Here is a 27,266-nt window from a genome sequence, read left to right as displayed (position 1 = left end):
GCCGCCGTGTCAGAATCCCTCTCTCATAGGAGAGAGGACAGGACACGTGATGCATTCATAGCAGGGGCATACCAAGAGGGAGTGGGGGGAGACGTTTTGCACCCGGGTGTCAAAACATGGGGGATGTCAGTAGCAGTGCTATGGGGTTGCGCTCTGCACCCAGATCAGGTGTCACCCACCAGAGGTGACACCATCCCGAAGGCAGTGAGAGCCTTTGCTGTTTTTTTTTTTTAGCACTATATCACCTGTAAAGCGCCTCAGTGGGAAAGGGGTCTTAATACAAAATACACATTTAGAAGTAGTAAAAAAGTATTCATGACATTAAAGTAAAGACAATGTCCATTCCAGTGTTAAAATAAAGAAGATTTCGATCCTCTTGGCGCTGAGCTGTGTATTGTAGGCCGTTTTGTGATACACATTTTGTAGTAGAATGACAAAAAAAACGATTTAGTGGCTACAACATAACGTTTATTAAGACTTTCACTCCATAAAAATGACATTAATAAAGTGCTTTGCGTCACAAAAGAGTGATAACTGGCACGCTAGCCTGTGGCACCAGCCCCTGCCAGTCTACACAGGTGGCTGCACCGCACAGGCAACCTTTGGTAATTGGTTTAAACCACTAGATCAACCATTCTGAAAACAAATGCAAGAACTTCATTAGTGGTGCTAGAAAAAGTACCGTTCGTTAATGGAAATTAACTTTAACACGGAGTCCACAATGACAGAACCTTCATACCACAGTTAGTCATGTGATCCAATTATGAAACATCACAGACCCGATAAAGATGGCACCGGTACCACCTTGTGGGCAGCTGTGGCTGGAGGGCGGACCGCCAGCCACTCTTTAGTAACCGATTTGAGTGACAGCTGATCACGTTGGTCGGTCTTCCACCCCGAGCTGCACAGTAGGTAGTCCTTGTCACATCGTTACCTATTCTGCATGTGCAGCTTTCTTCTTTGCTTTCCCCACATGTACAGCTCTTTTCTTTTTCCCCCCCCCCCCCCCAGCAGCACGTGCAGCTCTTCTTTTTGCTCCACCCCAGCACGTGCAGCTCTCGTCTTTGCCTCCTCCCCAGCACGTGCAGCTCTCGTCTTTGCTTCCTCCCCAGCACGTGCAGCTCTCTTGTCTTTGCCCCCCCCCCCACCCCCTTGCATGTGCAGCTCTCGTCTTTGCCTCCCCCCCCCCTGCACGTGCAGCTCTCTACTTTGCCTCCCCCACACACACACACACGTGCAGCTCTCTTCTTTGCTCCCCCCGTACAAGTCCACAAGTAAAAGTCATCCATCCGAGGAACCAGCCCCTTCAGGAATAGTAGAGTCCACCCATGTTGTATTTGGTCATTTCAGATCTGTTTCATAGCAGCAGATACATCCCCAGCCAGAAACCTATTTGGCACACATGGGGGAAGGGGGGTTGCTGGACCAGCTTGGCACACTCTGGCGAGCAAACAGGAAATGATGAGGAATGTCAAGTGACCTTTATCAGGCCCTCATAGAACCGGGAAACTATGTAAACAGATTCAGCTTGTTCGTCTATTCATATCAGGCAGAAAACAGCTCAAGCTTTTGCTTCATCCACAGATCTGCGACACGGGCAAAACACAGGTTGTCCCACAGTCGAGATACCACAAACCGCAGTCCACAACCGCGCCGGGAATTTCTGCTACCTTAAGCGGCCATCATGTCCGACAGGCCCCATATCAGACTTTGAGTCCGGAGACATGGAACTCCAGTGTGTGTCAGAACAGATGGGAAGGGACGGGCAAAACGAGGATCCAGTCTTGGTGCAAACGCCTCCGACAGACCAAAAGCTGCTTAAACCGTCATCCGTCCATTTCTCAAGATCTTTACCCAGTAGCTCAGACCTCCGATTGGCCTCCTGCTCGACTTCAACACGTGGGGGTAAACTTAGGATTCCACTCAGTGCTTGAAAGTTTTGCTCCATGTACTGACCCCGAGATGGACCAGCATGCAGCCAGCGGTCACCTGAAAGATATAAAAAAGAAAAAATTATAATAATTATTAACCAATCAGGTCACATATCTTGCAACGCACTCATGAGAAGTAGCAGAAATGATTTGCCATCTTTGCACCACTAGAGGGATATTTAAAGCGAAGTTCCACCCAAAAATGGAAGGTAACCCCCTGACATCCCACATTTGGCATATCATTTTTTTGGGGGAGGAGCGGGTACCCAGCTCCCACTTCCTCCCCTGCAAGGAAGTTCACCTCTCCCCCCTCCCTCCAATTTTCTGGGACACGTCACAGGTCCCAGAAGATTTCCCAGCCATTCAACTACCAGATTAAAAGCGGTAGCGATTTTACCTACAGGTAAGCCAATAAGGATTACCTGCAGGTAAAACGAATATACCTCTTAAACGTGCACCGTTTAGGAGATATTCACCCTGCATGTAGCCGATCTGGAGTGCCAGAACTTTAGAGCTTCTTGCCAGAACTGAGGGCATGCGCGGGAGAGACATCTCGCAGCTCCGGCCACTCAAAGCGCCGCAGCCCACGATCCCAGATGTAACGCCGAGGGAACACGTCAGCCCCCTCAGCGATGACCAGGGGCTTCGTTCTAAGGTAAGCATTTCATAATGAGCTATGAATGGGCGGCATCATCTGATGTTTTTTCACCTTAATGCATAGAATGCATTAAGGTGATTTTTTTTTTACCTTTACAACCTCTTGTATGGCGGCGATCAGCGATTTTTTTCATGACTGCGACATTATGGCGGACACTTCGGACAATTTTGACACATTTTTGGGACCATTGTCATTTTCACAGCAAAAATATGCATTTAAAATGCATTGTTTACTGTGAAAATTACAATTGCAGTTTGGGAGTTAACCACAAGGGGGCGCTGAAGGAGTTATGTATGACCTCATCTGTGTTTCTAACTGTAGGGGGGTGTGGCTGTAGGTGTGACATCATTGATTGTGGTTCAATATATAAGGGATCACACGATCGATGACAGCACCACAGTGAACGAGGAAGCTGTGTTTACACACAACTCTCCCCGTTCTTCAGCTCCGGGGACCGATCGCGGGACTCCAGCGGCGATCGGGTCCCGCGGTCACGGAGCTTCGGACCGGGTCGCGGACCCACGGCTGGGCACTTAAAGAGGACGTACTTGTACGTGCTTGTGCCCAGCCGTGCCATTCTGCAGGAGGCGGTCCTTAAGCGGTTAAGAGGCAATCAAGGGGTATATTCTGTCAAAACCTCTCACTTGTATGTCCCTAATTTACTAATGCCCACAAATGCCATGTTAGTGATGAGTTAGCATCACCAAGGCAGAGTTCATAGTCTGATCTATTGCACACAAAAGTCTTAACAGCCACAATATCTGTACAGTACCTTATATTTAAAGGGGTTGTAAAGGTACATTTTTTTTCCCCAAACACCTTCCTTTACCTCAGTGCAGTCCTCCTTCACTTACCTCATCCTTCCATTTTGCTTTTAAATGTCCTTATTTCTTCTGAGAAATCCTCACTTCCTGTTCTTCTGTCTGTAACTCCACACAGTAATGCAAGGCTTTCTCCCTGGTGTGGAGAAAGCCTCGTGAGGGGGGCGAGCAGGAGTGTCAGGACACTCTCTACTTTGCAGATAGAGAAAGGAGCTGTGTGTTAGTGGGCGTCCTGACTCTCCTGTAGTCCAAGGGAGGGGGCGAGCACGACACTCCACACCAGGGAGAAAGCCTCGCATTACTGTGTGGAGTTACAGACAGAAGAACAGGAAGTGAGGATTTCTCAGAAGAAATAAGGACATTTAAAAGCAAAATGGAAGGATGAGGTAAGTGAAGGAGGACTGTACTAAGGTAAAGGAAGCTAATTAGGAAAAAAAAAAAATTGTACCTTTACGACTACTTTAAGAACCTTAAGTAGTAAAAAATGAGGCCTAACCTCCCTGCAGTGGTTCCTTATTTCTGTAGGTCAGCGGGATCACAAGGAATTTGACTTCTGCCAGCAGCTCCCAGAAGTGCAGCAAGCGGACCTTCCACACACCGGGGCGCAGGGGGCGTGACAGCGGCGGCTTGTATTGTGTGAAATCTGCCTCAGATTCAACCGAGATGTCGTATGAAGCGGCTATTATGTACGTCGGATCGATCCAGACCACGGTAACCGTCACATTTACTCCATGGCTCCATTTCTGAACAGCCACAGGCTCATCCATAGGACCGATCAGGCCTCCGAAATTCCGGAAGATTCTCTCCTTGGGATCCCATTCAGTGCCCACCTGTGACAAAAACACAGCATCAATGGTGAGAAATGACAGAAGTGGCGTTAGTTATGCAACACCCCCTAATTCCAGTATACGTGTTACTCAGGTATGTGAAAAGGAAAGTGTATGTCAGGGGTCTCCAAATTTTCTAAACAATGGGACAGTTAACTGTCCTTCAGATTTTATGGGGGGGTCAGACTGACTGGTGGGAGTAGAAAATACCCCATCTTTGGTATTAGGGGGGAAAATAGTTGGTGTCAGTGGCAGAAATGATGCCTCAAGGGCATTATAAAGTTAAAAGGAGAAGTACAGCCAAAGCCTGTTTGGCTGGACTTCTCCTATGGATCACAGGAGTGCAGTAATGCCTTGTACACACGATCGGAATCTCCGATGGAAAAAGTCAGACGAAATTTTTTCATCGGATATTCTGACCGTGTGTATGCCCCATCTCAGTTTTTCGATGAAAAAAAATTCTAATCAGAAATTCAGAAAACTGTGCAGGTACCGCCCTGTCTTTTCTCCGCTCTCCCCTATGGGGGGATCGGATGAACACGGACCGTCTGTCCGTGTTCACCCGATCCGATAGACGGATGGAAAAGTAGGTTTTTCCTCCGTCACACTTTGGCGGATCGGATGTCAGCGGGCATGTCACCGCTGACATCTGCGGCTCCATAGAGGATCATGGAGCGCCCGTTCAGGTCCGCCTAAAAAACTGGCAGGCGGATCTGAACGGGCCACCAGTGTGAAAGAGCCCTTAGAGTTTATATTGGTATAAAGATGAGGGATGGACAGCCGCACTCCAAACCAAACGGGTTGCCATGAATAAGCACTGAAGCCAGTGCGAAACGTCGGTATTCTCCTGTTCCTATTGCTGTGATCTGCTGTGTTCTTGCTGTTGATTTGAATAAAGACAACCCGTTTGGTTTGGAGTGCGGCTGTCCATCCCTCATCTTTATACCAATATTTGCCTTAGTGCATTGCCTGCACCCTTGGAGTCCTATATTTGTGAAACGACCCTACAATAGACCTACCTTGAGCGGTGATCTTCTCTCTCATTTGTCTTTGGATTTTGCACCCTTAGGCCCCATACACACGAGAGGATTTATCCGCAGATACGGTCCAGCGGACCGTTTCCACGGATAAATCCTCTCAAAGATTTCTGCTGATTTCGATGGGATGGAGTGTACACACCATCGCATTGAAATCCGCGCGGAAATCCTCTGCCGATGACGTGTCGCGCCGTCGCCGCGATTATGACGCGGCGACGCTGTCATATAAGGAATTCCACGCATGCGTCAATTCATTACGACGCGTGCGGGGAATCCCTTTGGACGGATGGATCCGGTAAGTCTGTACAGACGAGCGGATCCATCCGTTGGAATGGATTCCAGCAGATGGATTTGTTGTGCAGCACAGCAAATATCCGATCTGCTGGAATCCATCCCAGAGGAGATTTCTCCGCGGAAACAGATCCGCTGGCGTGTACACACCATAGGATCTATCCGCAGAAACCCATTTGCTGGGATTTATCTGCGGATGGATTCTATCGTGTGTACGGGGCCTTAGAGTTTATCCCGACGAAAATTCCGGTCACGTGTACGGGGCATTCGTTTTGCACTCCTGTGATCCGTTTTCAGTAGACAGCGGGCTGAAATCTCTCTGCTGTCACAGAAACAGAAGTCAGTCCAGGCTCTGTGTCATGACCACCATGGAGTCGAGATTCGCCAGATCCCTGGACCGACACCCGGCTCTGAGGGAGCCGTTGAAAGGCTGAGCCGGATGCCCCCTCCACAGCCCAGCACTCCAGTGAGCGAGGAGGGGCCAAAGCAGAAATGTATGCGTTTTTATTTTAGCTAAAAAACTTTAACAGTGCCAAATGTTGAAAGCTTCATGTTCCCGTTTGAAAGACTGTCTGCAGAAGAGTTCTACAGTTAAAGGGGTTGTAAAGGTAAAAAAAAGTTTTTTCACCTTAATGAATTCTATGCATTAAGGTGAAAAAACATCTGCCGATTATATGAGCCCCCCACACCCCCCCCCCCCTTTTACTTACCTGACCCCTGGAAAGTCCTGCGCCATGAAAGTGCAGGCTGCTCGGCTCTGTCATTGGTTGATTGAAAGCAGTGCAGCCATTGGCTCGCGCTGCTGTCAATCACATCCAATGACGCGGCGCGACAGAGGGCGGGGCTATAGCCGCTGGCTGTATCACGGGAGCGCGCCCGCAAAGACTTGCTCGCATGAAGGTGTTGAGTCCTTGCGGGGGGACCCGAGACAGCCGCCGAGGGACCCCAGAAGACCAGGTTCGGGGCCACTGTGTGCAAGACGAGCTGCACAGTGGAAGTAGAACATGTTTGTTATTTAAAAAAAAAATAATAACTTTAGTGATCCTTTACAGCACGCAGTACTCATAACTCCTGCATAGTCACAGTACATGCAGTGTGTGTTCAGATACAAGTTTATGCGACAGGTCCTCTTTAATAGGAAAGAGCTGATGCTCACCTCAAGGCTCTGGATGCGATTGGCAGCTCCGGTCTGATCGACTATTCTGAAACTACCACGTGGCATCATCCAAAATTCCAGTGTTGAACTGGGATGAACCTTCTGTGTAACCAAGTAACCTTGGAAGTGGTCATCATAGAAATAAACCTCAACCGCAAATGGAAAACCTTCAGATGCAAAGCTGCAAAGACACAAAAGCAAGCACTGTAATTATTCTGCCCGAGCCCCCTCTGTTTATTATCTTAGTCACTTGCTGACACATGTTCTGCTCTGCAGCAGATACGGGCTCTATATAAACTGTCTGTCACCTCCAAAGTCATCCAGCACACAACAGGCTGCACCGCAAAATTCCATTCATTCCAGTTCTCTACAGGCATGGGGGACTTCTATGTACAAAGGTGACTGGTAGATTCTCTCCTCTTGCGAAGAAAACAAAAAAGGACAGGTACAGGCAATGAGATATTTCACGCTAGAAAGGAGTTCCGATTAGGCACTTTATAGTGTGAAACGCGGTAACGCTTGTACCCGTCTTTATGGAGCCGTGATCTTCAGAAAGTTGAAGTGCGGTCATCCATCCTCTTTTACTAGCATCTCCGACACCTCTGATGGCCCTGAATCTCAGTATTTCACCAACCCTAAGCACCGAAGCCCCATGACCCCCAGAGATCCCAACACCGGGTCTGTACTGTGCCAGAAAGAGGTCTTACAGTCCATATTTCCATCCATCGTACCCATTCCTGGGATGAGCTCTAGAAGGTACTGGATGCTGTAGCGACTGCCAGCTGAAAACTGGAACCTGTGCCATATGTAGATATTCGCCAGCACACCAAGGCTCATCAATTCCATCCAAACGGTTTTTATTCAAGAAAGATTACATCACAAAATGGTATAGGGCAGGCGTCTCCAAACTGCGGCCCGAGGGCCAGATGTGGCCCTTTGCTAGCCTTTATCTGGCCCTTGGGGCACTATTCCTCCCACTGACACCAGCAATGGGGCACTATTTCTTCCATGATACCAATGATGGGATACTATTCCTCCTACTATTACCAATGATGGCATACTATTCCTTCTAATACCAATAATGGGGCACTACTCCTCCTCCTGACCACCAACCCTGAGGCCATATTTATTCTCACTGATGCTGGGCTCGGGACATTTTGTACCCCTGCTGGCCACAATCCGGCCCTCCCAAAGTCTGGAGGACAGTAGACTGGCCCTTTATGTGAAAAGTTCGGAGACCCCTGGTATAGGGTAATGTTTCAGACCCCCTTCAAGATATTATTTTTCTTGAATAAAAACCGTTTGGATGAAATTGATGATCCTTCGTGTGCTAGCGATTATCTACTTATAGAAAGAGGTCTTAGGCTCGGTTCACACTGCTGCGACATGGGATCCGACTTGTGAGACCCCAAGTTGCTTGACATGTCAAACTCAATGTTTCCCTATGAGAGCCACCCAATCGATACTTCATAAGTTGCTCAGACTTTAGAAAACGATCCTGTGCTACTTTGTATGCGATTTCAGCCCTTGTACAGGCTCCCAAGTAGCATCCAAGTCAAAAGGAAGTCACAGAGCAAAGTCGCACGACTTTGCGGTCGCAGCAGTGTGAACCGAGCTCGAGTAGCTTTGGAGTGGCCCTGACAATTAGATGGTCCCTTTACAAAGAGGTTTCATTGTCAAAGCCTATCTGAAGAAAAAAGGGGGACCACGTGAGTATAGGGAAAAGGCTGCTTGGGGCCTATTAACCATCAATAGTCACGGGTCAAAAAGGTGTTGGCTAGGATTTTCAAGGCACTGATAACATGACCATAGAATAGTAAAAAAGGTACCGTATTTATCGGCGTATACCGCGCACTTTTTTGCCCTGAAAATCAGCGCAAAATCGTGGGTGCGCGATATACGCCGATACCCGCGCCGAGTTTGAACCACTGCGCCGGCATATACCGAGCGCAGTACACTCGGGTATAGTCAGGCAGGCTCGGCTCCTCTCGCGGTCACGTCCTGTGCGTCCTTTACGCGAGAGCAGCCGAGTCTGCCCGACTATACCCGAGTGTACTGCGCTCGGTATATGCCGGCGCAGTGGTTCAAACTCAGCGGGGAGGACACCACGATGGCCGCAGAAGGACTCCGGACCCGACGAGGACGACACCACCGAAGCCGCAGACGGACGCCGGACCCGACGAGGCCGCCGATAGACGCCGCGCAAAACACCAAAACTGTAAGTACTAAAATGTTTTTTTTTTTACAGGAATGCAGGTCCACATTAGGGGTGCGCGCTATACGCCGGAGCACGCAATACCCCGATAAATACGGTATTTATTAACATAAAACAAAATACAAATTTAAAAGCATTAGTAACCCTATCTGAAGAAGCTGAAGTTTATGGTTGTAAAGCTGTAAGGTTTTTACCTTCATGCATGCAGCAAAAAATCTTCTGTGCTTGGGATCCCTCCCCAGCCCCCCCTTATACTTGCCTTTTTTTTAGTTTTATACTTACCTCAGTGGATGGATCATCACACCGATGCTCCATCTGTCCCCCGCTGTCTGTGCGCTGAGAACCGAGCCACTGAACATCGCCGCTGGCTCAGTCCTCACAGATCCGAGAGGAAAGAGGCTGACTATCAGTCAGCTTCTTTCCTCTCTACTTCCCGGCGCTCATTGGAGCACCGAGCCATGGAGAGGCTGTCTCAGCAGCTCGCTGAGACAGCCATCAATCAGGGCAGCTGGCGGATCCTGACTTGGGAAGTCGTGATGACGCGCTGCCCCGACTGATGGCAGCGACGTCAGCGGAGAGCGGAATTCAGACCGCTCTCCGCTGAAAACGGGTCACAGGAGTGCAAAAACGAATTACACTCCTGTGACCCAGAGGAGAAGCCCAGCCTAAAAAGCTCAGGCTGGACTTCTCCTTTAACACCATTGCTATCCAGCACTGTGCAGGAAAGCCATTGGCTCCTGTCGCTGACAATCAAAGACGAGGAAGTGGGGGCAGGGCCGTTTCTTGCATCTATGGACGTAGCAAGCGGGGCTTGACAAGGAGCCACATAAGTGCCCCCTATAGGAATCGGTTTCTATAGGGGCACTGGATGAAGCCAGGAGCGCCAGGGCTGCTTTGTGGAAAAGCCATTGCACAAAGCAGGCAAGTATAAACACTTTTTTTTTTAACTAAAAATGACAAAAGGAAGGAGCTTCACAAACACTTTTAGGCCCGGTTCACACTGCTGCGAATTTGAGCCGTTGCGATCGCTCAAATTCGTAAGTCATTAAAATAACATTCTTAGTGCCGTTCACATCAGTGCGGTGCGAATCCAAGCTGCGGGGAAAGAAGGTGCGAGTTTGATCCGTGTGCGATGCAAATTCAGTTCTATAGACTGGCATTCCCTGAAAAATCGCGGTAAAAATCGCGTGATTTTTCATTTGCAGCAGCGTGAACCTAGCCTCAAATCTGATTGGTTACCATGCACAGCTGCACCAGGCTCCCGAGTGCTCCAGTTTTAGTAAATCTCCCCCCATCTCTATACAAACCTGCAGGATCTCTTTTTGTTCAGTTGCTCGGGACTCTGCAGTTCTCGTAGGACTAAACGTGTAAACGATGTATATGCAGTCATGGTGACATCTGAAAGAGCCCTCTGTCCCTCCAAGTTGTGGTATACATTCTCCCAGTAACCTTTGAGACCTGGAGTCCCGGGAACCGGCTCGCCAAACAGGTGAGCATCCAAAATATCTAGGACTTCCTGATTCACCGAAGACTCAAACTTCCTGGCAAAAAAAGTTGGCCTGGAGAGCTGCTGAAAAAAGAAATGAGCAAAGTGAGAAAAAAAAATAAAAATAACATGTACTACAAGGTGTGTGAACAGAAAGTGATCCCATAACTAGCGGAATTAAACCCGCCCCTCTCCTTTACAGCCAAGGAAGTTGCCATCTTGGCCTCCATTTGATCTGCGGCTGTCATGGAGCGACCGGTTAGGACACCAGCCATTTAATGGTTTGAAAGTTCAGTAGAGAACGTAACCACATTAGTAACTCTGCTTTCCAACTGCTCCATTGTAAAAATGCATATGCGTTTTTTGCCAGATTTCCTGGTTGCCCGGCATCAGCATGTGACTCAACTCACACAAATACATCTCCCCATTGAAATGCATTAACCACTTAAGCCCCGGACCATTTGGCTGGCCAAAGACCAGGCCACTTTTAGCGATTCGGCACTGCGTTGCTTTAACTGACAATTGCGCGGTCGTGCGACGTGGCTCCCAAACAAAATTGACGTTCTTTTTTTCCCCCCAAATATAACGCTTTCTTTTGGTGGTATTTGATCACTTCTGCGGTTATTTTTTGCATTATAAAACAAAAATAGAGCGACAATTTTGAAAAATAATAATAATAATAATAATAATAATAATAATAAATATATATATATTTATATATTTATATATATTTATATATATATATATATATATATTTATATATATATATATATATATTTTTATATATATATATATATATATATATATATATATATATATATATTTTTATATATATATATATATATATATATATATATATATATATATATATTATATATATATATATAAAACTTTTTGCTATAATAAATATCCCACAAAAATATATTAAAAAAACGTTTGTTCCTCAGTTAAAAACAAAAAAAAAAAAAAAAAATCGCAATAAGCGTTTGATTGCTTTGCGCAAAAGTTATCTTGAGTATCCCCCCCCCCAAAGAACTTTTAGGCAATTGCAGACATTTCACGTTATTCACATTGCATTCCTGTGCATCACATTCGCACCAAAATTATTACAGATTGCAAGTGCAGTGTGTTTTGAACATGCATGGGTTTCCCCGCACTGCGCTCTGAAGTAATTTAAGTTATTTTTTTAGCCCACAAAAATGCATTTTGTGAGAAAGAGAGACGAAGTAGAGAAAAGAGAGAGAAAAGAGAGAGAGAGACGAAGCAGAGAAAAGAGAGAGAGAGAGAGAGAGACGCGAAGCAGAGAAAAGAGAGAGACGCGAAGCAGAGAAAAGAGAGAGACGCGAAGCAGAGAAAAGAGAGAGACGCGAAGCAGAGAAAAGGAGAGAGAGAGAGAGAGAGAGAGAGAGAGAGAGAGAGAGAGAGAGAGGGGGGGAGAGAGAGAGGGGGAGAGAGAGAGAGAGAGAGAGAGAGAGAGAGAGAGAGAGAGAGAGAGAGAGAGAGAGAGACGAAGCAGAGAAGAGAGAGAGACGAAGCAGAGAAGAGAGAGAGAGAGAGAGAGAGACGAAGCAGAGAAGAGAGAGAGAGAGAGAGAGACGAAGCAGAGAAAAGAGAGAGAGAGACGAAGCAGAGAAAAGAGAGAGAGAGAGAGAGAGAGACGAAGCAGAGGAGAGAGAGAGAGAGACGAAGCAGAGGAGAGAGAGAGAGAGACGAAGCAGAGGAGAGAGAGAGACGAAGCAGAGGAGAGAGAGAGAGAGAGAGAGAGAGAGAGAGAGAGAGAGAGACGAAGCAGAGAAAAGAGAGAGACGAAGCAGAGAAAAGAGAGAGAGAGACGAAGCAGAGAAGAGAGAGAGAGAGAGAGAGAGAGAGAGAGAGACGAAGCAGAGAGAGAGAGACGAAGCAGAGAAAAGAGAGAGAGAGACGAAGCAGAGAAAAGAGAGAGAGAGACGAAGCAGAGAAGAGAGAGAGAGAGAGAGAGAGAGAGAGAGACGAAGCAGAGAAAAGAGAGAGAGAGAGAGAGAGAGAGAGAGAGAGAGAGAGAGAGAGAGAGAGACGAAGCAGAGAAAAGAGAGAGAGAGACGAAGCAGAGAAGAGAGAGAGAGAGAGAGAGAGAGACGAAGCAGAGAAGAGAGAGAGAGAGAGAGAGAGAGACGAAGCAGAGAAGAGAGAGAGAGAGAGAGAGAGAGAGAGAGAGACGAAGCAGAGAAAAGAGAGAGAGAGACGAAGCAGAGAAAAGAGAGAGAGAGAGAGAGAGAGACGAAGCAGAGAAAAGAGAGAGAGAGAGAGAGACGAAGCAGAGAAAAGAGAGAGAGAGAGAGAGACGAAGCAGAGAAAAGAGAGAGAGAGAGAGACGAAGCAGAGAAGAGAGAGAGAGAGAGAGAGAGAGACGAAGCAGAGAAGAGAGAGAGAGAGAGAGAGAGAGAGACGAAGCAGAGAAGAGAGAGAGAGAGAGAGAGAGAGAGAGAGAGAGACGAAGCAGAGAAAAGAGAGAGAGAGACGAAGCAGAGAAAAGAGAGAGAGAGAGAGAGAGAGACGAAGCAGAGAAAAGAGAGAGAGAGAGAGAGACGAAGCAGAGAAAAGAGAGAGAGAGAGAGAGACGAAGCAGAGAAAAGAGAGAGAGAGAGAGACGAAGCAGAGAAAAGAGAGAGAGAGAGAGAGAGAGACGAAGCAGAGAAAAGAGAGAGAGAGAGAGACGAAGCAGAGAAAAGAGAGAGAGAGAGAGAGAGAGAGAGAGACGAAGCAGAGAAAAGAGAGAGAGAGAGAGAGAGAGAGAGACGAAGCAGAGAAAAGAGAGAGAGAGAGAGAGAGAGAGAGAGACGAAGCAGAGAAAAGAGAGAGAGAGAGAGAGAGAGAGAGAGAGAGAGAGAGAGACGAAGCAGAGAAAAGAGAGAGAGAGAGAGAGAGAGAGACGAAGCAGAGAAAAGAGAGAGAGAGAGAGAGAGAGAGAGAGACGAAGCAGAGAAAAGAGAGAGAGAGAGAGAGAGAGAGAGAGAGAGAGAGAGAGAGAGAGAGAGAGAGAGAGAGAGACGAAGCAGAGGAGAGAGAGAGAGAGAGAGAGAGAGAGAGAGAGAGAGAGAGAGAGAGAGACGAAGCAGAGGAGAGAGAGAGAGAGAGAGAGAGAGAGAGAGAGAGAGACGAAGCAGAGAAGAGAGAGAGAGAGAGAGAGAGAGAGAGAGAGAGAGAGAGAGAGAGAGAGAGAGAGAGAGAGAGAGAGAGAGACGGACGAAGCAGAGAAAAGAGAGGAGGAGGAGGAGGAGGAGGAGGAGGAGGAGGAGGAGGAGGAGGAGGAGGAGGAGGAGGAGGAGGAGGAGGAGGACGACGACGACGACGACGACGACGACGACGACGACGAGGAGAGAGAAGAAGGAAAGAAAAAAAGAAAGAAAGAAAAAAAGAAAGAAAGAAAGAAAGAAAGAAAGAAAGAATCTTTCAAAAGAAAAGAAAATGTATAAATATAAATATATATTATACACACACACACACACACACACACACACCTTTTATTTTTTTACCTGCAGACGTACGACATCCTGTGGTTTGAAGTCGTTGGGAGAACAGCCGCACCAGTCTACGATGTGTTTGTACTGACAGCGGCAGCCCAGCTTTCTGTTCCAGTTCGTCACCCGCAGATTATTATCCACAAGGGTGTCGCAGTCGTGACTGTTCTCCAGGACAGTGTGGAAGAAGGACTGAAGGGGAGACAAGAGTGTCAGGTGCTGCTTTATGGTAACAATACATACAATTTAATGTGAAGTTTAGATAATCAGAAATCCCCCCAGACATATACCCAGACACACCCAGACACACAATTACCTCAGCAGGCAGCAGAGTATACTTGTAGAATCGCCTCAACTCCGACACAAGGACGTCATGTGTATAGGTCACATATTTCACAAACTTGTGGGTCAAAGCGAACCAATCAGAGCCCCCATCTACCACAATGCCCTCTGGTATCTGCCGCTCACCCAGACGCCACATGTGCGAGTCACATTCATGGAAAAGGCGATCTAGGCCTTGCTTCTTAATGAATCTGGAAATGAACAATAACTGACTTAGCAGCATCCTTTACAAACAGAAGTCTATGGCTTAAAGTAGAACTCCGGCCTGAGCTTTAGTCTTGCACAATTGTACCGGCTCCTCCTGTACCTATGTGCATTAGTCAGAAGTCGGAGAGAAAGCGCCTTTTTTCTTGGCTGTCCAGCATCATCTTTTTTATTCAGTAAAGTAAATCTTACCGAGCATTGTCACGGCCGTGCGATTTAAGGAAATTCTTGTCTCTGTATTTTGATAGAAAGAGAACCAGCTCCTCGTTGGTCCTGTGTACAGAAGAAACATTTCACGTTATACCCAAGGTGCAACCTTACAAGGTTCAACTACAACCGCCATTTACACAAGGAACACCTGCAAAAGAGTTCCATGGGTGGGCGCCAAAAATAATGGGAGTATATTGAAGAACTCAATACATTGTCCATTTGGGATTGGCAGGGAGGAAGAGTGCGCCGTCATTGGTGTCAGGGGGAGGAAGAGTGCGCCGTCATTGGTGTCAGGGGGAGGAAGAGTGCGCCGTCATTGGTGTCAGGGGGAGGAAGAGTGCGCCGTCATTGGTGTCAGGGGGAGGAAGAGTGCGCCGTCATTGGTGTCAGGGGGAGGAAGAGTGCCCCATTATTGGTGTCAGGGGGAGGAATAGTGCTCATTTTTTTGCAGATAAAAAAAAAAAAAAGCACATTAAAATTGTTTCTCAGCCAACCAGGAGAGTCCCGGGGCGGTTGAGGGACTTCTGCACATCGCTGGACAGAGATGCTGCTCAGGTAAGTATTAGAGGGTGCTGGAGAGGCTGCTACACACAGAAGGCTTTTTATCTTAATGCATCAAAATAAAAAACCTTCTGCCTTTACAACTTCTTTCACTGCCAAAGCCAGCACCCGATAGCCGATTTATCAATCGGCTCAGGTGAGGAAACCACTGGATGCCAGGACAGGTAAGTGTCCTAATATTAAAAGTCAGCAGGTGCTGACTTCATTTTTCTTAAGGAGCCCAGCGCTCCTCTTTAAAAAGGATAACTAAAAGGTTCAGTTTTTTTTTTTTTTTTAAACAAACTTGTCATACTTACCTCCTCTGTGCACTTGGTTATGCACAGAGTGGCCCCGATCCTCCTCTTCTGGGGTCCCCCAGCTTCACTCCTAGCTCCTCCTCTTCTTCTCGAGTGCCCTGTCGGAGAAGTGCTCTCCCTCGGGGCACCGTGTCCCTCTGCTACATCCATTGACAGACAGCAGGACTCCGCTCCGCCCCTAGTTCCCACGTCATTGGAATTGATTGACAGCAGCAGAAGACAATGGCTGCGCTCCTATCAATCTATCCAATGAGGCACCGGCTGAAGTGGATGTGCTTTTCCCTGGCGCAGGAACAATCAGGCTCAGGTAAGTAAAAGGGGGGGGGCTGGTGCATCACAAGAGATTTTTCACCTCAATGCATAGAGGTGAAAAAACGCAAGGGTTTACAACCCCTTTAAATTTTTATTTGTAAAACAAAACCTGTATTATAACAATTCTCTTCTTTAGGTCGTTTTCCGACTTACCTGGTTGGGTAGTCAGTGGCACTTAAGTTGATAAAGAAGTCCCAGGGCCAGTCGGACATTTCAAGCAGATCTTGCATGCTGCGCAAATACATGGTGAGAAGGCTGGCTCCGCCCCAGATAGTGATCATGCGCCACGGGGTGACACGAATGTTCGTATAATGCTGCGCCAACTGGACAGCTTCATTATGAAGGTAGTTTGAGCGCTGTCAGAAAGACGGAAATATTAGTAAACGCCCATTCACCTTGTTCCATGCATGTTGCATTGGGCCCTTTCCCTTTCTATGGGAACCTCCATGAAACAAAAAGATTTACCCAACATTTTTTTAACATTTTTACAACACAGTACACCACAAAGTATTCCCATCTATGCATTGCGATGCATTAAACACACCGGACCATTTAGTGTATTGGGGAAATAAGTGGGAGGGCTTTAAAAGTCCATGGACAGAGGGGCACTACTCAAAAGCTAAATTCCAGGAATTTGTAAAAAGTGAAGGCACACTAGAAGTTAAAGTGGTTAAGCCACTTGTATAAAAATCTCCCATCCCCTCTGTATTAGAACAATAAGTTCCCCTGTGTCTGTGTGATATCACAAATATTCTTATCTGTACTGATAACACAACACAGTCTTTCTGCAATCAGGTGCCTCCTCTCTCCGGCTCACAGTTCCAGTGGGCGGGGCCGAGAGGGAGAGCCAAGGAGTCACATGATCGCAGGAAGACTCTATGTTATCAGTTCAGATAAGAATATTTAAACAGAGGAACTTATTGTTCTAATACAGAGGGGATGGGAGCATTTAATGTTAATTATGAGAGCAGCAGGAGAGTGTGTGTGTGTGTGTGGGGGGGGGGGGGCGCTGACACGAGCAGACAGTCAGGGGGGGGGGGGGGGGGGAGAGGACACAGGAGACATAGAGCAGGCTGCAGCTGATGGAGGCATGTACGCTGACAACGGTGTCAGGGTACAGGGGGAGGACATAGCCAGGCAGGATCAGCCAGGTGACACAGGGGGCCCAAAAGACACAACACAAGCGCTGTATAACATGTTTTAAGGGAACAGGATCCGTTTTTCTTTTTCTGGGTTATCAAACGCTTTAAAGTCCAAGGAGGTGCGCGACATCTCCTGGACACATATACTATATAATTAGAGATAACAGAGAGAGACTCAGGATTTTGCCAAGTGAGAGGTAGGCCTATTTGCATGTAATTGGACCTTTAATTTGCTTTATAAATGTCCCCCAGTTTGTATATCAAACACCCCGCAGAGCAGTAATCAGGTTGAGATGGGGAGGTCCAGCAATGTCAGACAAATGAGTAAGATTACAGCACTGTCACATGTTCCAGACTGGAGGGAACTGTAGGCACTGATGAGTGGTGCGGTTCTCTGGCTACACAGTGCTGCAGAAGGTCTGTACAAGTCACTGGATGCTCCTAACATTAGGCAGTCTCTTACCTGATCTACATGTATGTAGTAAAAGTGGTCTTTGTGGTAAATGGCTTTGATGAGACGTTTCAATTGCCGCACCGCTCTCCCGTGTACAACGAGCATGTAAACAATGCGCAGCGGATTCTCAGGAGGCGGAGCTCCAACATCTGACTCCTCCCACTGTAAGCCAGAGGTCATTTTACCTGGGAAGAAAACAAACCAAATCTTAGATTAATCCAATTAAAAAAGGAGAAAAACACTGAATGATTTCCGACTGCTACCAAGAACTCCGATGGCGAGATTCCAGCTCTGCCACACATCACAATATGTGTGTGTGTGTGTGTATATGTAGATAGATAGATAGATAGATAGATAGAGAGATAGAGAGATAGAGAGATAGAGAGATAGAGAGATAGAGAGATAGAGAGATAGAGAGATAGAGAGATAGAGAGATAGAGAGATAGAGAGATAGAGAGATAGAGAGATAGAGAGATAGAGAGATAGAGAGATAGAGAGATAGAGAGATAGAGAGATAGAGAGATAGAGAGATAGATATAGATATATATAGATATATATAGATATATATATATATATATATATATATATATATATATATATATATATATATATACACACACACATATATATACATATATATATATATATATATACACATACATACACACACACACACACACACACACACACACACACTGATCTGCGGCTTTGAAATCGCGCTGAGGTAGCGTGATTTTAAAGCTTCACTGGTGGGAATCGAGGCTTACATAACCGTGATCCAAGTGGCTAGGACCACTTTTACAAGCGGTGGAGGGGGGTCTCTCCCTTCCTTTGGCCGCCTTTACCAGGCTTTGCTGTCCTATCAGGTAGCGTGTTACCGACGCAACCAGTGGCACACAGTGAGAGGAACTGACATTGTTCTTCCTACTGTGCGACGTTGAAAATTGGAAGTGACAAAATCCTCAGAATTCTATTTTTTTACAAAGTTACCAGATTTTTTTTCATAATAAATAGATATATCTCTATCAGTACTCGTACATGCTGTGAAAAAAATGTTAACGGTGATGTGTGAGTGTATGTATGTATGTATGTATGTATGTATGTATGTATGTATATATATATATACACACACACATACATACAAAAAAAATATATATATATATATATATATATATATATATATATATATATATATATATATATATATATATATATATATATATATATATATATATATATATATATATATATATATATATATATATATATATATATATATATATATATATATATATATATATATATATATATATATATATATATATATATATATAAATGGTGCCGCTTTTTAAAGCATTTATTATTTTATTTCATACCCTGTAGGCCATTTGAGTTTTCTCCAGAAGCCTGGCCAAGTAACTCCAACATCCTGCCTTTTTTGTTGATTTTTCACTCTTTATATATATATATATATATATATAAATATATATAATACATACACACTATATATATATATAACAAGTTTTTTTATCACAAGATACCAAATACCGATACCCATTTTTTTTCATGCAGTGCAATTTGAGCCCATACAAAATGAATAGGCTCAAATTGCACTGCAAAGAATTGCATGCTATACAGGAATGCGGTGCGATTCCTGTCCGAATCAAATGCAGTTTCCCACAACGCTCCCGTGAACCCAGGCTGAAGTCACTAGGACATTCATTTTGTATGGGCTCAAATAGCACCGCATGTAGATGGTATCGGAGCATATTAGGGATAGAGAGATAGATCTCTCTATCTCTCTCTTTATATATCCCCCTATCTCATATCTCTATTGATATAGTTTGGGGGTTCCCACTAATTTTCTAGTGCAAAAATAAATAAATGTGAAAAATGTCAGAATTGGCCTGGGGGGTGAAGTGGTTAAATATATTTTGTTTTATGGAGAATGCATCAAGAAGAGCGGTCACAGCCTAAAAAAAAAGCGAGGCCGTTCAGCAGCCCGAACAATTACCTGTCGTTTGGCAATAACGGGGCAAACTCTTGGGCATGATCTGTCCCATCTGGTGCAGACAGACAATATCGGCAAGCTCCTGCTGACATTTCTGGGTGGTGGCCCTGGAGAGAGCAGACAGGGCGTCTTTTCCTTTGATGTCGCACTTTGGGATGAAAACGCGTTCCGTGGGGTGCGGTCCTTCCACGCTGCCGGTGTCGCCGTCTCTGGTTAGGTTGTGCCACGTTTCCTGGGGGACATGAAGACGGGTGCTCAGCTTGGATCTCGGATTAGCCTCTCTTGCCACTCTGGCTACCTCACTGCCTGATCTCCCTGCCTTTCCTCTCGATTTCCAAGCCCTGCGCCCTGCGGAATTACCAGGGTCCTTGGAATGCTCTGCTTTATCTGGGCTTCTATTTTTCCTCTGCTGAGCATTCTGCAATACAAAAATCAAGTTGAAAAAAAAAAAGCAGCAGATTAGCAAGTGTGGAGGGAAAAGAAAAAGTCCAATTGACTAATTTTTATAAAATCAATGTTTTCCTTTTCTACAGAGTAGAGAATGGCTGAACATCCTGTCAGGATTATTTCTGATGTCCCATCGGAGAGGATTTCCTGTCACATCCTGCCCCCGAGACACAACAGGAAGTGAGGAAAGTTATCCAAAGTGAGGAAAATCCCCTCCATGGCTACGTTTGGAAACATTGCCACACCTCAAGTCCACAGTGGATTGCTTTTCAGTGACATTTGACTGACAGACAGGAGCCCCCGACCACCCGTTTTTACCCTGCAAATGCCACATCACCACAACTTCAGTTAAAATACATTCAGCAGTGGCACTACCTGTTGGATGCAACAGGGGGTGCAATTTTCGCTGCAGCCAAGAAGCAAAGCATCATAGTCATGGCACATCTACACTCCCATCTGGCTCCCTTTGAAGCTTAAGAGGGGTGGTAATAATGCACCTGGAACGGGGACCCCACGAAGATTTTAGAACATATGACACCTGTCACAGATATACCCCTCCCCAGCATGCCTTGCGAGGAAGAAACCTCTCTAATTGGCTGCTGGGGAAAACTCGCTCTGCCAGAACCCCTCAGGTGCCAACTGCTGGCTAGGGGTGGTACCACATCCCTGGAGCACAGTCTGACCCAGTGGACCTTTCTGGAACGACGGAAGTCACAATTTAAAATAAAATCGTGAATGGGAGCAAAGTAACTCTCCCACTCCCCACTAACTTTAGCGTAGTGCCCATACTAAAAGTAAGGGGGCGCTACACACAGAACATGGAAATGCAATTATTTTAGTGAATATAAACTGTTAAAAACCTTTTCTCATGAGCAGTATATAGCAGTCTTGTAACTTCTATCAGTGTCTGGTTAAAGCTTGTAGGAGGAGTTTTCATTCTACTTTGCCTGTTCTATAAGGCTGCAGAACCCCTGACCCTCTGTCTGGAGCTGTGCTGATCACATGCTCCCTCCCAAGAAAGAAAAAGAAAACGCTCTACTAATACACACCAAAACTGAGCATGTGCAGAGTGCCCCCAAGGCTCTGTACCATCAGGAGATGGATTGGGGATCTTCAATGTGAAGAAAGAGAGAAAGAGAAAAAAGGAGGAAGAAAGAGAGAAAGAGAAAAAAGGAGGAAGAAAGAGAGAAAGAGAAAGAGAGAAAAAAGGAGGAAGAAAGAGAAAGAAAGAGAAAGAAAGAGAAAGAAAGAGAAAGAAAGAGAAAGAAAGAGAAAGAAAGAGAAAGAAAGAGAAAGAAAGAGAAAGAAAGAGAAAGAAAGAGAAAGAAAGACAAAGAAAGACAAAGAAAAAGAAAGAAAAAGAAAGAAAGAAAGAAAGAAAGAGAGAAAGAAAACGAGAAAGAAAGAAAGAAAAAGAGAAAGAAAGAGAGAAAGAAAAAGAGAGAAAGAAAAAGAGAAACAAAGAAAGAAAGAGAGAAAGAAAAAGAGAAAGAAAGAGAGAAAGAAAAAGAGAAAGAAAGAGAGAAAGAAAAAGAGAAAGAAAGAGAGAAAGAAAGAGAAAGAAAAAGAGAAAGAAAGAGAAAGAAAAAGAGAGAAAGAAAAAAAGAAAAAGAGAGAAAGAAAAAGAGAAACAAAGAAAGAAAGAGAGAAAGAAAAAGAGAAACAAAGAAAGAAAGAGAGAAAGAAAAAGAGAAACAAAGAAAGAAAGAAAGAAAGAAAGAGAGAAAGAGAGAAAGAGAGAAAGAAAGAAAGAAAGAAAGAAAGAAAGAAAGAAAGAAAGAAAGAAAGAAAGAAAGAAAGAAAGAAAGAAAGAAAGAAAGAAAGAAAGAGAGAAAGAGAGAAAGAGAGAAAGAGAGAAAGAAAGAAAGAAAGAGAGAGAGAAAGAGAGAAAGAAAGAAAGAAAGAAAGAAAGAAAGAAAGAAAGAAAGAAAGAAAGAAAGAAAGAAAGAAAGAAAAAAAGAAAGAAAGAAAGAAAGAAAGAGAGAAAGAGAGAAGAGAGAGAGAAGAAGAGAGAGAGAGAGAGAAAGAAAGAGAGAGAGAAAGAAACGAAGAAAGAAAGAAAGAGAGAGAGAGAGAAAGAAAGAAAGAAAGAAAGAAAGAAAGAAAGAAAGAAAGAAAGAAAGAAAGAAAGAAAGAAAGAAAGAAAGAAAGAAAGAAAGAAAGAGAGAAAGAAAAAAAGAAAGAAAGAAAGAAAGGAGAAAGAGAGAAAGAAAAAAAGAAAGAAAGAAAGAAAGAAAGAAAGAAAGAAAGAAAGAAAGAAAGAAAGAAAGAAAGAAAGAAAGAAAGAAAGAAAGAAAGAAAGAAAGAGAGAAAGAAAGAAAGAAAGAAAGAAAAAAAGAAAGAAAAAAAGAAGAAAGAAAGAAAGAAAGAAAGAAAAAAAGAAAGAAAGAGAGAAAGAGAGAAAGAAAAAAGAAAGAAAGAGAAAGAAAAAAAGAAAGAAAAAGAGAAAAAAAAAAGAAAAAGAGAAAAAAAAAGAAAAAAAGAGAAAAAAGAGAAAGAAAGAAAGAAAACAAGAAAGAAAAAAAAAGGAGGAAGAGAAAGAGCAAGGAAGAGGAAGAGAAAGAGCAAGGAAGAGGAAGAGAAAGAGCAAGGAAGAGGAAGAGAAAGAGCAAGGAAGAGGAAGAGAAAGAGCAAGGAAGAGGAAGAGAAAGAGCAAGGAAGAGGAAGAGAAAGAGCAAGGAAGAGGAAGAGAAAGAGCAAGGAAGAGGAAGAGAAAGAGCAAGGAAGAGGAAGAGAAAGAGCAAGGAAGAGGAAGAGAAAGAGCAAGGAAGAGGAAGAGAAAGAGCAAGGAAGAGGAAGAGAAAGAGCAAGGAAGAGGAAGAGAAAGAGAATTAGTGCCCTGATTATCAGTGTAAATGTCACACTTGCCCGCTCTCCTCATGCTGTGTGACAAAGAGAATAACTGGCAAGCTTGTTTACATGTGATCAGCTGTAATTTAACTTTTTTGCCATAATCCCAAAAGATAGGTTTGGAGCAAAACTAACACTACACATCACCAAAAGAACTCCATACCCACCGTGAAGCATGGTGGTGGCAATATCATGTTTTTTTTTTTTTTACTTCAGCTGGAACAAGGGCCTTAGTCAAGGTAGAGAGAATTATAAACCGTTCTAAATACCAGTCAATATTGGCACAAAACTTTCAGGCTTCTGCTAGAAAGCTGAACATATGACAACAACCCAAAGCACACATCCAAATCAAAGGAATGGCTTCACCAGAAGAAGATTAAAGTTATGGAATGGCCCAGCCAGAGCCCAGACCTGAATCCCATTGAAAATCTGTGGGGTGGTGTGAAGAGGGCTGTGCACAGGAGATGCCCTCACAATCTGACAGGTTTGGAGTGTTTTTGCAAAGTGAAGATGTGCCATGCTGATAGGCTCATACCTAAAAACGCTGAGTGCTGGAATAAAAGTATTAGTGTGAGGGGGGTTTTATTATTTCTTCCCTCCACCTAAAAGATTTCGGTTTGCTGTTCAGCTGCATTGTACAGTTCAGAGGTCACATAAAAGGTGGAAAAAGTTGTGAAATTATTTCTTTGTCTCATTTTTTACATCACAGAAACCTGTCATTTAAACAGGGGTGTGTAGGACTTGTTCTCTGTGTGTGCAGAGGGAGGGGTCTGTCAGTTTCTTAGAGAGAAATACTTTAAAGATCTATTCAGAAAATCAGCCCATTGTTAGGCACACCTTCCCTTCATCACCCGAGATGTTAACCCCTTCCTAACGAGTGTCATTAGTGCGGTGACAGTGTATGTTCATCCCAAAGCTGCTGAGGTCAGGACTCTGTGCAGGTCAATCAAGTTCTTCCACCCCAAACTCGCTCATCCATGTCTTTATGGACCTTTCTTTGTGCGCAGTCGTGTTGGAATAGGAAGGGACCATTCCCACAAAGTTTGGAGCATGAAATTGTCCAAAATATGCCGACGCCAAGCCCAACCCCTGAAAAAAAACTCCACACCATAATCCCCCCTCCACCAAATGATTTGGACCAGTGCAAAACAGAAAGGTCCATAAAGACATGGAGGAGCGAGTTTGGGGTAGAGGAACTTGGCTGGCCTGCACAGAGTCCTGACCTCAACCTGATAGAACACTTTTGGGATGAATCTGAGTGGAGACTACGAGCCAAGCCTTCTCATCTCATTTCCTGACCTCACAGATGCGTTTCTGGAAGAATGGTGAAACATTCCCATAGACACACTCCTAAACCTTGTGGACGGCCTTCCCAGAAGAGTTGAAGGTGTTATAGCTGCTCTCCGAAAAAAATCACCACGTAAGCCGATGACAAGAAACGCGCCCCAGAGCGAGGAAACGTGTTCTGTCATTTCATGGATAAGGTCTCTGCCCCATAGCAATACATTCTGCAGATTTGGTGAGAGAACTTCCTCCATATTGATAAATGGAGGAGACAGGGAACAGGTTCTACCAGAGCGCAGAAATCTCCCCATGGTGACAATGACAGCAAAGAGTAAACTGACCGCCAATCAACCCCCCCCCCCCCCCCCCCCACAATACGAGGAAGGGATCGGCTTAAGTCAATACTTAAAGGTGTAACTGAAAAAAAAAAATCCACATTTTTGGGAGTTTCCCTTTAGACCATTGTCCCCATCTGAGGAGTCCTTACATCAGGGCCCCCCCATATCAGTTCTCCCTCTTACATCAGGGCCCCCCATATCAGTGTTCCTTCTTACATCAATGTCCCCATCAGAGATTCCTTCTCCTTTATATCAGAGTCCTTCTTACACCAGGGCCCCCATCAGAGCCCCCCCTCATAAAGCAGGAACCCCCCCCCCTTACACCTAGGTCCCCATTAGAACCCCCCTCTTTACACCAGGGCCCCCCCCATCAGAGCCCCCCTTTATACCAGGGACTCCATCAGAGCCTGCCCCTCTTCACACCTGGGTCCCAATCAGAGCCCCCCCCCCCCCTCATACAGCAGGTACCCTCTTACACCTGGAGTCCACATTAGAGCCCACCCCCCCTTACACCTGGGTCCCATCAGAGACCCCCCTCTTTTACACCAGGTTCTCCATCAAAGACCCACCCACCCCCCTCCTCTTCACACCAAGGTTCCCATCAGCGCGCCCCCCACATGCACAGACCTCAAGGTCCCTATCAGAGCTCCCCCGCTTTGTACCTGGGTCCCCATCAGAGCCCCCCGTCCCCCGCTTTACACCTGGGTCCCAATCAGAGCCCCCCCTCATACAGCAGGTACCCTCTTACACCTGAGTCCACATTAGAGCCCACCCCCCCTTACACCTGGGTCCCCATCAGAGCCCCCCCCCCCCGCTTTACACCTGGGTCCCCATCAGAGCCCCCCTCATAGAGCAGGTACCCCCTTACACCTGGGTCCCCCATCAGAGACTACCCCCTCTTTACACCACCAGGTTCTCCATCAGAGACTCACCCACCCCCCTCTATACATAAAGGTTCCCATCAGAGCCCCCCCCCCCCCCCCCCACACACACACACACCCCAAGGGTCCGCATCAGAGCCCACCCTTCATACAGCAGCCCCCCCCCCCCCACCATACACCTGGGTCCCTATCAGAGACCCCTTCTTTACACCAGGGACTCCATCAGAGACCCACTCCCCTCTTTACACCAAGGTTCCCATCAGAGAAACCCTTACTTCAAAGCCCCCCCATAAACTAGGGTCCCCATCAGAGACCCCCCCTTCCTTTTACACCAGGGTTCCCATAAGAGCCTACAGTTGCCCTTTACCTCAGGCCCCCCCTACACCAGGGGCCACAACAGAGTGCTGCTTACATCAATGTCCCCATCAGAGACTCCTCCTTTATATCAGAGTCCTCCTTACACCCGGGTCCCATCAGATCAGTGCCCCCCCCCCCTCCCTCCTCATACAGCAGTGACCCCCCCTTACACCCAGGTCCCATCAGATCAGTGCCCCCCCCTCCCTCCTCATACAGCAGTGACCCCCCCCTTACACCCAGGTCCCATCAGATCAGTGCCCCCCCCTCCCTCCTCATACAGCAGTGACCCCCCCTTACACCCGGGTCCCATCAGATCAGTGCCCCCCCCCTCCCTCCTCATACAGCAGTGACCCCCCTTACACCCGGGTCCCATCAGATCAGTGCCCCCCCTCCCTCCTCATACAGCAGTGACCCCCCTTACACCCGGGTCCCATCAGATCAGTGCCCCCCCCCTCCCTCCTCATACAGCAGTGACCCCCCTTACACCCGGGTCCCATCAGATCAGTGCCCCCCCCTCCCTCCTCATACAGCAGTGACCCCCCTTACACCCGGGTCCCATCAGATCAGTGCCCCCCCCTCCCTCCTCATACAGCAGTGACCCCCCTTACACCCGGGTCCCATCAGATCAGTGCCCCCCCTCCCTCCTCATACAGCAGTGACCCCCCTTACACCCGGGTCCCATCAGATCAGTGCCCCCCCCCTCCCTCCTCATACAGCAGTGACCCCCCTTACACCCGGGTCCCATCAGATCAGTGCCCCCCCCCTCATACAGCAGTGACCCCCCCTTACACCCGGGTCCCATCAGATGGGTGCGATGATTGAAGTGGAGACAACAGACAGACTCGATCCTCTGTACTCTGTACACATAAAGGAGATCCTAACTGTGATCTGGATGAGATCTTGTAGCGGCCTGCATGTGGCCCACGGGCCGTACTTTGGGGGCCCCCTGGGGAAGACAATCCAACCCGACAAACAATGCTGCTGTGCCTCCTGTGCTCCTCCATCCAGAAGGGAGACAAATCTAATACAGGAGGTGCGTTACTGGCCAGATCACCAGGTAATAAAAATGCAGCCACCACATCTAATGATTGGTAAGAGACAGTATATTACATTTTTGTTTTTTGTGACAGGTGTCACCAACATGCAGAGTTAAAAATTGGGGTGAGCGCTCAGTGCTTCCTGTCTCAGTGACCCCCAGACAGGAAGTAGGGGGAATTTCCCCAAGGGGGACACCACTGGGGCTGTGAAGGTCCGCTCTCTATAGTCAGTGATGGAACTCACAGCTTCATTGATGTTCTGAGGAAGAACTACACGTTCGGCCCCGCCACGCTGGGACTTGTAGTCCTCCTCCCTCCCCCATACACACACACAGATGGTCTCTCACCATGTCCGCCTCCTCTCCCTCCTCCAGGGCGCTGAAGCTCCACACCACCAGGCCCTGCACCAGCAGCAGAGCCAGCGCGGCGGCAGCCAGGTACTTGTATCGGCGGCCGAGCTTGATGACCCGGGCGCTGGGCGCCATCCTCCGCTGCCTCTCAGCTCCTCACAGTCCACCGTGCGGCCGGCGCTCTCCCGCGCTGCGCGCCCACAGCCACCGCATTCCTGTGCCCGGGCACGGAGCAGCGCTCGCCCACAACAAATATGACCGCCGCCGATTT

General features: G+C 46.5%; 1 protein-coding gene across 3 annotated transcripts; it reads right to left on the bottom strand.

The window, feature by feature from the left end:
* Positions 1-1,334: 1,334 nt before the first annotated feature.
* XYLT2 (xylosyltransferase 2) lies at positions 1,335-27,266 on the bottom strand. Of its 3 annotated transcripts, none has more exons than XM_040330732.1 (11): positions 26,993-27,266; positions 19,455-19,869; positions 17,450-17,625; positions 15,998-16,200; positions 14,658-14,738; positions 14,236-14,452; positions 13,935-14,111; positions 10,244-10,503; positions 6,722-6,902; positions 3,907-4,240; positions 1,335-1,989 (listed from the first exon to the last, which is right to left on the bottom strand). In XM_040330732.1, the coding sequence occupies exons 1-11, from the start codon at positions 27,128-27,130 to the stop codon at positions 1,667-1,669; spliced, it is 2,505 nt and encodes an 834-aa protein (XP_040186666.1). In that variant the 5' UTR covers positions 27,131-27,266; the 3' UTR covers positions 1,335-1,666. The 3 variants fall into 3 exon arrangements, with proteins under 3 accessions (XP_040186666.1, XP_040186665.1, XP_040186667.1); XM_040330731.1 differs by having other exon boundaries at positions 10,244-10,506; positions 26,993-27,265; XM_040330733.1 differs by having other exon boundaries at positions 10,244-10,506; positions 19,455-19,683; positions 26,993-27,265.

This window comes from Rana temporaria, chromosome 12 (genome assembly GCF_905171775.1).
Source record: "Rana temporaria chromosome 12, aRanTem1.1, whole genome shotgun sequence".
Lineage (NCBI taxonomy): Eukaryota > Metazoa > Chordata > Amphibia > Anura > Ranidae > Rana > Rana temporaria.
This window is presented reverse-complemented; position numbering and strand designations above follow the sequence as displayed.

Excerpts from the sequence above, each read along its gene's own strand:
- XYLT2 (XM_040330731.1), bottom strand. The coding sequence starts at position 27,130 with ATGGCGCCCAGCGCCCGGGTCATCAAGCTCGGCCGCCGATACAAGTAC. Across the intron at positions 19,870-26,992 it reads AGGGAGAGGAGGCGGACATG|AATGCTCAGCAGAGGAAAAA; the intron begins GTGAGAGACCAT and ends TTTGTATTGCAG. Across the intron at positions 16,201-17,449 it reads ACTACATACATGTAGATCAG|CGCTCAAACTACCTTCATAA; the intron begins GTAAGAGACTGC and ends TCTTTCTGACAG.